Source organism: Asterias rubens, chromosome 14 (assembly GCF_902459465.1).
Source record: "Asterias rubens chromosome 14, eAstRub1.3, whole genome shotgun sequence".
NCBI classification, from domain to species: Eukaryota; Metazoa; Echinodermata; class Asteroidea; order Forcipulatida; family Asteriidae; genus Asterias; species Asterias rubens.
Genome location: NC_047075.1, coordinates 4,414,877 through 4,428,041, shown reverse-complemented (window position 1 = coordinate 4,428,041; position 13,165 = coordinate 4,414,877). Strand labels below are relative to the sequence as shown.

At 40.9% G+C, this 13,165-nt stretch overlaps 1 protein-coding gene across 2 annotated transcripts; it reads right to left on the bottom strand.

The window, feature by feature from the left end:
* Positions 1-1,067: 1,067 nt before the first annotated feature.
* Positions 1,068-11,182, bottom strand: LOC117299507 (pectin acetylesterase 8-like). 2 transcript variants are annotated; one of them, XM_033783054.1, is made up of 6 exons: positions 10,448-11,182; positions 8,041-8,437; positions 5,729-5,959; positions 4,384-4,524; positions 3,806-3,979; positions 1,068-3,003 (listed from the first exon to the last, which is right to left on the bottom strand). In XM_033783054.1, exons 2-6 carry the CDS (start codon positions 8,381-8,383, stop codon positions 2,456-2,458), a joined length of 1,437 nt encoding a protein of 478 aa, XP_033638945.1. In that variant the 5' UTR covers positions 8,384-8,437; positions 10,448-11,182; the 3' UTR covers positions 1,068-2,455. The 2 variants fall into 2 exon arrangements, with proteins under 2 accessions (XP_033638945.1, XP_033638946.1); XM_033783055.1 differs by lacking the exon at positions 10,448-11,182 and having other exon boundaries at positions 8,041-8,590.
* Positions 11,183-13,165: the final 1,983 nt, after the last annotated feature.

The window sequence follows — 13,165 nt, the reverse complement described above, 5'->3', positions numbered from 1 at the left end:
TTATTTCAAACTACCTTTTCTATTCCTCCAAGATTGGCAGAGTTTACCCGGCCTGATTTTTCATTAAGGCAATTGGCGCAATGCCCCTGGTGACCTTTGAAATGTACATGTATGCTTATAAATTATGCAAAACAGAAATGTGACATACGTTCTTGTTATACCTCTGTACAAATTGTGAAGTTTGATTGGTCAAGAACCAATCACGTGCCGTGCAACAAATACGCATGTTACATGGCTCGACGGGCTGGGTAACATGAAAAGTGATGCACACCGGTGTACATCACCTTGATCGTTCCCAGCGTTGGTCGATTTACAGCACTGTGTACGAAACAACCGCGGGTACGAGGGAATTGTCTCTTGTTCGTCTACTTATTAAACAATGAATAGTCCGACGTAATAATGTTTGAAGATGACAACAGAACTTCGAGAAGAGGAATGATAATGTTAACGTAAGGTATAAGGTACAACAAGACAATTGTTGCATGCTGTGACTGGGGTCCATGGGTTTTGTACACCCTCCAGGGAAATTGGCACCCTCGGCTTCGCCTCGGGTGCCATTTTCCCCCTCGGGTGTACAAAACGCCATGGACCCCGTCACAGCGTGCAACAATTGTATAATGTAACATCATTTGACAAAGTACAAGTTTGGGGGAAATAGTCTCTAAAGTGTAGATTCGTGACTGCAATGTACTTGCCTTCGGTTTGTTCATTCTATCCTGGAATCTACACTTTCTCATCCATTCGTTTTAAAGGCAGTGGACACTATTGGTAATTACTAAAAACAATTATTGGCATAAAACCTTTCTTGGTGACAAGTAATGGGAGAGGTTGATGGTATAAAACACTGAGAAACGGCTCCCTCTGAAGTGCCATACATGTAGTTTTCGAGAAAGAAGTAATTTTCCACGAATTTGATTTCGAGACCTCGAGTTTAGAACTTGAGGTCTCGAAATCAACCATCTAAACGCACACAACTTCGTGTGACAAGGGTTATTTTTCTTTCATTATTATCTCGCAACTTCGATGACCGATTGAGCTCAAATTTTCACATGTTTGTTATTTTATGCATATGTTGAGATACATTAACTGTGAAGGCTAGTCTTTGACAATTACCAATAGTGTTCAATGCCTTTAATAAAATGTTACCTTATGATGGACAAGAAATGTTTCATTAGCATTAGACAACAGAACAGCTGCAATCATTAAAAATGATAACAAAAAAAGAACAGTGCAACAAAATATTTACAAACAGGTAAAAAAATATTACGAGAAAATTTGTATGAAAGCACTTCTAGGGGATAAATTGCAAAAAAAAAAATCTGAATCAATTTAATGACGATTTCCTTCACACACATCAACCCGTAATCATAACGAGAACCATGTTGAACGACTAGGTACGATAGTTTTAAGTATTGATTTATAATGGTATCGCGAGTTAAGAAGAGTGACATGTTTATTTTTCACCAAACTCGCAGGAAGTACTGATTATGCAGTGCTTTTGGTGTATTAATTGAAAAAAACGAGTTACATAGAAATTACAAACACAACTTGTAAAAAAGGGCGTATTCATTGGTTTTGTAGACGCCAGAAGATGAGTGAATTCTTGAACCAGTGAGTTGATGCATTTTTAAGAAGTGACACACACACATAGTGCATACAATGAAATTGGAATGTTTTTCTTTGGTTTTGTTTTCATTTTGCTTTAACCAACAAGTTCCTTACTTTAATGTGTATACAAGAGTTGTTTATAACAATAACACTTTTCTTACTGTAATGTTTAAAAATATGCTGTTTTATATCAATTTTAAAGCATTGAAAAGCGGTGTATTTATTAAGTTCATACTAATTTAAGTGTCCACTAAAAGAAATCTTTGAAAAACCTATGAAATTTTGAAAGACAACGGTGTTTTAAAAATATTTAACTTCAAATAATGTTTTCTTCAATTTGCTAGTTTTAACTAGTCTTGGAAGTCCTTCAATAGACTACGTACAGGGGATGGACGTTGTACGACAAACATGAACAATGGGGGTATACCAATGACACTGTGTGATTGTGGCACGTCACTCCAAACTATGCCACACCATGATGCCCAGCCCTTGAGGAGCAGTGCTGACTTGAAGACCTGATGCGGCAAACAAGAAGGCTGTGAGATGCGCCCAATCCTGTCCAAACATTAGAAGAGTAGATGATGGACTGGAAAGAAGAAGCAGCCACTTCAGATGCAGCTCAAGTCTATCGCCACCTACAATCCCGGCCAAAATGCTTGGGCAAACCATTCCTAACGTAACAGAAAACCATTCCCTGTACACTTCCCACTGACGATAATCATTCTCTCCCCCGACCCCTGCTCAATGTTGACTGGAACGCAGAAGACCGTGCAATCAGAACCAACATTGAAAGGGGGGGGGGGCAACGAGATATGGCCGGGTTTGTAGCATCCCTAGCTGTCTCCCATTACTTCTTCACATAAAGATGATCACTTTTGTGAGGGCTGTAGAAAAAATCTGACGTTGTGTTCTTCATGCGATCCGTGGTGTTCTTGTAAAACTCTACAGTCCATGAGTTTGCACACGTTGGGTTACAGTTGTACTTCGTGTTACAGTCAGTGTACCTGGACCTCTCCGGGGGCGTCCGACCAAAGTACCAATCTCCGACAGCTTCCCTGGCAGATTTCCCGCCAACTTTATACGAGGTCCACGTCGAGTCGTGAAAAGCGTGGCTATGCGCGTAGCAAGAACTGATGAACATCCCATCATTCGGGTGATGGTACACGCGCTGAATCTCTTGGAGGAATATTGTGTGATGCCTCTTGAGGTATTTGAGTTTGTCTGGACATTGGAGCGGATGGCAACGGAGATCTAAGATGAACCACTGCTGCCAGTAATCATAGGCTGAGTTGATGATGAAGAGGGGAGTTTTGATGTAGGGGTACGTGTACTCGGCAAAGAAGCATTTCCATTCGTCGATTCCTTCGGCAAAGAGACAACCCCTGTTTAGGCTGTCTGTAAAATAATGAAAAGGAATTTAGTCTTTTAGTCGTATTTTTATTATTATATTCATTGTATCATTATTAGCTGAGGTTTGGGGTAGAACCATCTTTTGAGTAGTGTTGGTTCTGAAAAGAACCGGTGGTTGACAACTCAACTTTTTGATCAGTATGCTCTGATCATCTTCAGGAGAATATTGGACTCTGTTGCTACATGTAGATGCTGCTGAAGTACTGTCTTGGAGGCTTTGCTTGAAGGTGGTTGAAGGCGGGACAAAGCTGAGCTAAGCTCGGTGGAGCAGGTATTATTAAGGGAATCAATGTGTGGTGAAGAGGTTTTCAACTAGTGGTTTAATCCCAACGAGGCCTGGTTCTTGATAATTTTACCGAGGCGAAGTGTTGCTCTCGACCTATAGGAATGAAGAAACTGTCTTATAAGAACAGGTGCAAGGTCACGTGTCACGCCCATAAATTAACACTTTTTACCGGTCATAAATAAAGGTTTATACACACCCACGTGATGCGCTCTCCTACAATAGGAATATCGAAACTGTCTGAGGTATTTATGAATGGTGTATAATATAAATGAAACCAAGCATGCCTCATAAGTGAACTTAGTCACTGTATTAACTCACAAGCCTCGGGAGACCTCAAAGGTTCTTGCTGTGTACATGTAACCCCTACTCTTCTTCGTAATAATGTTGGAAGTGCTTTATATAAAAACTGGCTATTACAAGTATTATTATTAAACACAAAACAAAAACAGACAAACAAAACAAATGAGGTAAAAGCATTATTAGCATTAATAGCATTATTACCTTCAACTAACTGCATGGCAAAGATTTGCCTCATGTGGGCTTGGTAGTGAAGATAATTAGAGATGTTCTTCTCATCTAAGAAGAAACCTCCGTCTACGATGCCACGAAAGTTTACCTTCTCTGGGAACATGCTACCAATTTGGTCCACATGTAGGTACACTGCTAAGCCTCCGGCTGTACATGTACATGGGAACAGAAGTAAATTAAACATTTTTAAATGGGTTTTGGAGTTTAAAATGGAAACAAATTGTAAGGGTTTCCTATTGGTGGTAATATTTTGTTTTATATACCTCATTGATTCCTCTTATCTGATTGGTTCGTGATGAATTTGAGCGCTATATGAGTAGCCACTATTTATGATAATAATAAAGACATTTTGTAAAATGGCTAATTATGCAAAAAGCCTCTAAGCGCATAAAGAGAACAACAAAATACAATGAGAGAAAGATACAAATTACAAGGTACTATTATTATAATAATTGTAATTAACCAAGTATTAAGCATCTTCAGCATCTTTTTAGGCAGATTTTTGGCGCTTTGTAAATGCTTTTTAATATTATTACTTATTATGTGCTTACCTGAAACACCGCTTAGTATCACTTTTTTAGCCACTCGTAACCCTGTCGTGTTAATCAGGTAGGCCATGACTAGTTTCAGCACTCGAGCCCCACGGTAGTAGACGGCGGTGTTGTTGTATCTGACAGGTGCTTCCAAATTACCTGCAGGTGACAAAAAAAGAAAACAAGAAACAGTTGGAAACCAAAGAAAACTAGAGTGCACTCTTAACCATCCAAAAACCTGTGACCGTATTTTTGGCCGCATGAGGGCGCTAGTCAGAGTCAGTCTTGACTGTGTTCTCAATCCTCCAGTCTGAAATTCTATGAAGGAGTTTTCCTATATTAATAGTAACAATGATAATATTGTTCAGTCTAGTTAATAGCGCACGTACCAACAAGGCGATTAGTACATGCATAAAATAAGGACAGAGAACTCTATGTTACATTTTATACAGCAAGATAGGTTATTGAAGCTAGGAATTCTGAGACCCAATTATGTAGCACCCTATAAGGGTTTTCTCAGGGTGCTATGGGGCATTCAGCAGCCACAACTTTTGTAATGACATTTTTTGACGTTAGTTTTATTGTGTCCACATTTTAATGGGATTAAAACAAGCGAGCCATTTAAAATAACAAATGACACTATTGGTAATCACTGTTACCATAAAACTTACTTGTTAAAGAGCAATGGAGAGCTGTTGATCATAAAAAACATTGTGAGAAACAGCTCCCTCTGAAGTAGCGTAGGAAAAAAAAGTATTTTTCCACAAAAATATTTCAATTTGATTTTGAGGTCTCGAATTTAAGCATCTGAAAGCACACAACTTTGTGTGACAAGGTTTTTTTTTTCTTTCATTATTATCTCACAACTTCGACAACCAATTTGTTATTTTGTGCATATGTTGAGATATGCCAAGTGGGAGACTGGTCTCTGACAATTACCAAAGGTGTCCAGTTCCAGTGTCTTTTAAAGGAACGTTACAGAATTGGTAAGAAACAAAAATTGTGAAGCTCACAGATTTACGTAAAACTTACATGGTCTAATGATGATGATAGTAGAAAACATCCCTTGAAATATTTCTGTCTGTAATCTCATATTTAATGAGAAATAAATAATCTTATATCGCGTTTGGAGTTTATCGCTCAGTGAGCGTTTTATTCATTTTTGTTTTGGCATCAATGCAATGCAAAATTTGTAATCGTTTTTTTCACTATTCTCTCGTGACGCAGATGGCCGATCGATCTCAAACCTCTACAGGTTTGTCAGTTTATGTATATGGTGGATTACATAAAGTGCTTACACTGACAGCAACTTCTTTGCTAGCAAAACCAATTCTGAAATGTTCCTTTAAAACGAAAAGCATACCTGAGAAGGATGCCCCATCACAGTAGTTAATCATCACCATATTCCAGTCATAGAATTCCGGATTGACTGTGTAATTGGCCGACATGATGCCATAGAATGGAGTCTGGGCTGGCAGTTTGTAGGAGGAGCCAAGTGGACTGAGGCTACGATTGTAACAATCCGAAGCATTCCAACACCAGCCCCCACCTTGAAGTGTCACCAGCCATGAGTGCCGCGTAGAGTTTGATTTGGCTGAAAACAAACGGGGATAATTTTTGCAACGGATTGAATATAAGAACGCAGTACTCACATATAAATCACTCTCTAACCAAGCTCCAACTTATCTGGGCAACCTTCTCCACACCCGCCAGTCTCTGTATAATTTAAGATCCACTTCAGCTGTTGTATTGAATGCCCCACGATCACGTACCAATGTAGGATCTAAAGCTTTTGCTGCAACTGGGCCAAAATGCTGGAATCGTCTCCCTCAATCTGTTCGTTTAGCCAATTCCCTGAGTTCCTTCAAATCCCAATTAAAAACCCACCTCTATCCTAAGTTACTCTAGATTGTATCGTTGTTAACTGCATTGTTTTGTCTGAAAAGCATGTAGTTTATCTTTTGTTTTGTTCCTTTTGTATTTCGTTGGCGCTTTGTATCGCTTTTGTAAAAAGCGCTTTATAAGTAAGGTTATTATTATTATTATTATAATAGTATTTGAATATGCAATCCTGAAAATATGAAAATTTATAACAGTTTCCTCTTTGTGAGGAGATAAAGCAAATTAATTAAAACCAAAGAGTGAGAAAATGTCTTAATACAGTTTTGTAGTCCTCATGTTTGACATTTGTTTAGTCTCTAACCTTTACGTTATCATGATGGGCAAAATCTGTCACCATCCAATTCATCCGATTACCGGTACATCATTCTGAGAGCAATGTTTTGGTTCATTCCTGATTTTCAATTATGTACATCGAAAAGTCCTTGAATTTGACGCTTTGACTGAGAAAATATTCCTCTTTGGAAGTATGGACCCAATGTTACATTGTAGTTGTTGAAATCCAATGACATCATGTCTATTTGATTGGTTTAGTTTTCATTCACTTTTGTAATTGAACATGTAGTTCTCATGTTGGGGTTTTCCTCAGGTACTACTTAACATTTCTTATCGTGATCTCATACCAAGTTAACAGATATCTTGAGGTTTATAGCTTGCAATTTATTCTGACTGTTTTTTATTTTGTTTCTGAGAATGAAATTAAACATTGTTTTGCACCGAAAAAAGTTTCATACGGGCCTTGTCAGCGTAGGCAACTTTTGCAGGCAACTTGGAGGCAACCAACTATAGTGCATACTACATTGTACATGACCATTTAGGTAGCACACAGGTCAGTTTTCAAACATTGTCTTACGATCCACAAGAGAAATAGGTGAACATTCAAATGTGAATGCCTTTTCTTCGTGGAGATTGCCTGGAACTAGTTGCCCGTAAATTGGCTCACTGTTACATTATTCCAGCAATGGACCCTTCAAAGGGACTACATTGTAGCAATATATGACCTGTATGCCTGAAGATACCTACAGTGTAGATAGAATTATGAAGAAATTCAATTGTTGTTTATGTGGGAGGAAACCCTAGAAATGCAAACAATACAGGTAGGGACTGAAAACCCAACCCACTGAACCAACCCGGGCCCAATTTCATGGCTCTGCTTACTGCCGAATTCTGCGCTTACGATCGCGATTCCCCGCTTACATGCAAGCGCCGAATTTCTGCGCTAGCCTTGTAAGCGTAGAATGCCTAGAAACGTGGAGTACGCACGCGCAGAAGCCAAAATTCGCCGCTAACCCGTGAAATACGCTTGCCGTAAGCACAGAATTCCCTGCTTCCGTAAGCGTCGATTCTGTGCTTACGGTAAGCAGAGCCATGAAATTGGGCCCCGACTGTCAGCTTTGAGGTTGAACCTTGGTCAAGTTGTCACATCTTGGTTATGTTCCCTGTTTCCACTGCAATAAATGCTAACATCCATTGCACAAACATGGCACCTGACTACATGCATTATTTTATGCCAGCCTCAGTTTGGTTACAATGAGTTGGAATGCAGCAAAATCAAAATGGCCACACCCTGATTAAGGTCTATTGCACCGTTCTTTAGTTCTTTGGCCGTATCCGAATTGGTGGCTACGGCTGCCGCTAGGACCGTTGCCAGGGAAGTTGCTAAGGGCCTCCTATACTTCAATGCATGATGACGCGGCGATCCAGCCGTAGCCGTAGCCGTGGCCGCCAATTCGTATACGGCCTTTGTTTTATTGCACAAACCTAAAAAATATTTACCTTCACGAATATAATACGATGGTGGACCCCCGTCTAGGCAGTATGCTCCTTTCTCATCGGCTAATTCCTTCGGTAAGATCACCAACGTCAAGTTCTGGTTTTGCTTGACGAATACTTTACTGAACAGTGTCGTGGATGAACACCATTTAATGCGCCAAAGTCTCGGGTAAAAAAAACACAACACTAAAGCAATCGCAATGAAGGCCAGAATGATGCCTTTGAATCTGGATCTCTTTAGCTGATGCCATAGAGGGAAATGATGTCTTGTAGCTAACCCCCTATTCATGTTTTTGTCCAGTAGTTGATGGTTTTGAAGTTGTTGCTTGAAGCTCTCAGCAGACATGTATTGCTTGTGTTGTTTTCTCTGGTGTTGTTGCGGTTACAAAACATGCTTTATCTACACGTGTTTCAAAGAAACAAAAATTTAATTCCTTAAATATAGCTATAAGATGCACTTGATTCCACCACAGAGCATCTAGAATGCAAAATTTCCCGGGGCCCTTTAAGTTTTTAGCGGGCTCTGGACCCCACACCGTAAGCTTCGCGCTTCGCACTTGCATGCTCCATTTTTGACAGTTTGGTCCCCCCTAAACTAATCTGGTATGAATCCACCCTTGGATATGTGCCCCCCCCCCCACCTCCCTCTCATCCCCCACACTTCAAGACAGATTGTTGCCCGCATAAGCTTTATCGCGATTCAGAACCGCAATGTGTTATTGGTAGGCAGAGGCGGGCATTCGACGGCCGCGTTGTATGAATTGTCATGCACGGCGTGCACAAGCATGACCTAAATCTAGGTGTGGGTTGGGTTTAGTCAGCGCACTCTCTTGATATTTTGACAATTAATAAACCTTACGCCATGGTTTCAAGAAATTTTTTTTGTAATTAACTCCTAGCTAATTGACTTTCTTCTACTTGGAGACTGGCTGGGGAAGCTGGTAGCATTTATTGGTTATTCAAAAATACCTAAAACACTTTGTCCATTCTGATTGGTTGAGAGGGCATCACGTGGGCGTGTTTGAACGGATGATATAATGTCACCAGTATAAAGTGTTGAAACATGGGCGTCTAAACGCGAGCTTGCACCTGTGCTTATAAGACAGTTTCTTCATTCCTATTGGTCGAGAGCACCCGCCGGGACAGTTGTGCCACATCACGCGATACGCGCGACGCGCACAGCATTCCCTTATAAGGAGTTGTTTACCTGAGGGCAGTGGAGGGCTTTACCATTTCATAGCGTGACGGGTGTTGTGTTGAAAGAAATCATTGAAAATTATAATTTTTGCATTTTGTTTACTTTTTGACCAAAAAGTGTTGATGTTTTTTGACCAGAATGGTTTTTATGAATGGGAATTAAAGTGTGTTGAATCGGTTTTAAACTAGTGGTTGAAACCCGCCAAGGCGTGGTTCTTGATAATTTACCCCAACTTCGTCTCGGTAAAATTATCAAGAAACACTAGTTTAAAACCTCTTCACCACACATTGATTTTAGACTAGCAGTTAGCGAGTAGCTCCAACTCACTCAGTATCAGTACACTACGCTGAGTGGTGATACTGAGACTGTATGAGAGGTGTTGCGATAACGTAACCCTCCTCCCGACCCTGGCGGCCGTCGGGAGGAGGGTTACGTTATCGCAACTATATGAGAAGCCCTTTTCGAAACCACGGCTTTGGCTTTGGTTTCGGCTCAGACTAGCTTGGCCCCACGGTTGTTTTGACAACGTCATTTTGACAATTGCGCGTGCTTTGCGTACGCGCAAAGGGCTTCAGACGAGAGGACGGAGAGTGCGTTTTAACCGCAACCCCAACCAAGAAACATTGGTCATCGGTTGAGAGTTTTCGCTTGTGCGGTTATGAGTAGTTTCGATAACAGAAACCTCCTGCCGACGGCGGAGGAGGGTTACGTTATCGCAACTAACTAGGTTATGAGGTGCGGTGAAGATGCTGTTCATATCAATCGATAACCGCCTTGTTCGGTTGGGGTCGCCAAAACGTACTCAAAGCCGAAGCCTTGGTTTTGAAAAGGGCCTAAAATAAATGTATACACTACAGCCACTCTGACAGTGACACTCAGTTCATTTTTCTTCATGGGTTCATGATGTTCGTACTAGTATGAATGATTGAATTACAGTACCGGGTAGATCATAAAAAATCATAGATGTACAACAATACACGATTGTGCAAACACAGGAGACCCATGGCCCGTTTCATTTCATACTATAGGACTAGGTCTAGGAGAGCTGAGACAATTAAATTGTGAATGTGAGTGTAATAATATTAAATAATAATAATAAAAATATCGGGACAAACAAAATAAAATAAAAAATACAGTCAGTGTGTACAGTACAGTGCCAAGACAATTTTAAATTTGTTTCCGGAGTAGGCCTCCATACAAAATGATACATACCTCTCATAACATTGCTTGCCTTTACTCCGGGAAAATCCAAGCTCACTTAACTTACAAAAATGTACAGCTACTGTGCAGGTGATTACGAGGCGGTCTGTGCTGTGCCTGTACAATACAATTTACACCTGTCCTGTCATCAGTAGACAAACGCTTACAAAGAAAACAAAAAATAGCGCCCGCTTGCGGTACGTCGGCACTTCCATCAAAATAATTCGCTCGGCCCCAGCGGCCAGTCTTTAAAGCAAGGCGCTGGGGACGAGCGAATCAAAATAATAGCCAACAACTCGACTATTTTAACCCTGCTGACGGCGTACCCGTCGGGAGGAGGGTTACGTTATCGCATCTAATGTAGATCTATGTTTTTAGTAGATGTTAAATTTTGCATCGGAAATAAAGAATATTAGTTTGGTTTTACATAAATTATTATACTCGATGTGTGTAAAGCATGCATTACAGCAGTAGGCATAATATTTCTCGACACTTTTAGAAAATAACAAAACAATAGTGTTTATAACTTTGTCATGGAGTTACTTTATAGTATAGACCCCCTATTCATCAGTTGACCCCCGTTCATCGGTCGTGTATTGTAGTTTATACAGAAAAAAAACAGTAAAAATAAACGCATGAGCATACCATTAAGATTAGTATGCTTTTCCAGCTTGTCTCGTTTTGCAATGCTGAATTCAATGCGTTCTGTTAAAGGCAGTGGACACTATAATTGGTAATTACTCAAAATAAAACCGTACTTGGTATTAACGAGTAATGGGGAGAGGTTGATAGTAAATATCCCATTAAAGGAACACGTTGCCTTGGATCGGTCGATTTGGTCTTTGAAAAGTGTTTGAAACCGTTTGTTATGAAATGTAAATGGCTAGATAGATATTTTAAAAGTAGAATAATGATCCACACAAGTATCACTCGAAATTGCGTTGTTTTCCTTTTTACCTCGTCGACTAACACAGTCGGCCATTTTATGGGAGTCCAATATTAATGTGGTGATCGTTGTATTCTACTTTTAAAACCCTTTTCTAACCGTATGCTTTTGATAACAACCGGTTACAAACGCTTTTCAAAGACCAACCCGTCCGATCCAATGCAACGTGTCCATAAAATGACTAAACTTTACTTCTAATTTTCATCTCAGTAAATTTGACTGATTGGAAACCCAAATACCGATACCATATAAGTCCATCCCAAGCGGTAGTGCCCTCATTGAGGTATCTCCCGTTCAAATTGGAGTCACAGCAGTCATCGTACCACCAGGCGCCGTTGTTTTCCTCGGCACAGTTACCGCGTCTCGCTCCATCGTTGTCTCGGTCTTTGGTCGAAAATGCTCGGTTATTATGGCGGGTTAACAAGTCACCTGAAAAATAACACACTGGTCATTTTTTTTTCTGCTCAAACAAATCGGGCCCCACCATTCCGCCCGCCGGGTGGATTACTATTCCGCACCATTCCGCCTGGGCGGAATACTATTTCGGCCGGACGGATTACCATTCCGCCCGGGTGGATTTCTAATTCACCCTGGCGGATCATACTATTCCGTCCGGCGGATTACCAAAACGAATGTAAACACATACCAACAGACATCCTTATTTCACTGTTAATCCGCCCGGGCAGATTTGTATTCCGCCCGGGCAGATTCCACCCAGGCGAAATAGTAATCCGCCCGGGCGAAATAGTAATCCGCCTGGGCGAAATAGTAATCCGCCCGGGCGGAATAGTAATCCGCCCGGGCGAAATAGTTATCCGCCCGGGCAAAATAGTAATCCGCCCGGGCGGAATAGTAATCCGCCTTGGCGGAATATAGTAATCCGCCTGGACGGAATACTTTTCTGCGGAATGCTATTCCGCCAAGGCGGAATAGTGGAGCCCGATTGTTTTTCTTCCGGTATGTCCTATAATATACACTTCCGCAATGAGCAGAGTTTAAATTTGTTTTGCATTAGGTATGGAGTCACCACCTTTAACGTTTTACCTGCGGTTCCTCCTCCATAGTTTCCCAAAGACAGCCTGAAGTTGTCGCTTACATCGGCGATGCTGAACGATTCGTAAACGGCATACCAGGTACTGCCTTCGAAGCCTGTGAGATCTACCCGGAGTTCGTACTCGCCCTGAGCAGTCAGACGGTGCAAGTTTTCGTTGCCGAGCCAAAACTCTCCCTCTAGATTCCCAAAGCCCTGGCTGTATTTGGCAAAGTCCAAAAAGAAATCAACACTGCCGTCCTGGCGCCGCTGAAAAACCTATCGGAGAATGCCATAATTATTATGTTTTTGAATGGCTAGTTTTTGCAATAACATTATTGCTATGCACATGAAAAGTTGGAGTGCGTGTTTTCTTACCGTCTAACCTCCGAGTTCTGTTTCCATGAGCAGTAAACCTTGAATGCCGTACCGCGGTCTGGCTTCGCGGTGTAAACGCCACTGCGTGTCCCACCTCTTGCGAGAATGTCGGAACAACTTGTGGATCCTTATGATTAAAATCGAGATGATTATTTTAGTATGGTATGGAAACAGACAATAAGACAAGGTTGATATGAGAAACACTATTACTATACAGCCCCTCAATAAAATAACGAATTGTGTGTTCCAATTTGTGTGTAGGCCTACGAGTAAAGTTAGGCCTTATAGTTGCAAAAAAACAACAACCATATCTTAAAATATAAATAATGTGGTGATTTGTGTTCGTGTTCCAGTTAAAAGTCTGACCACTTACACG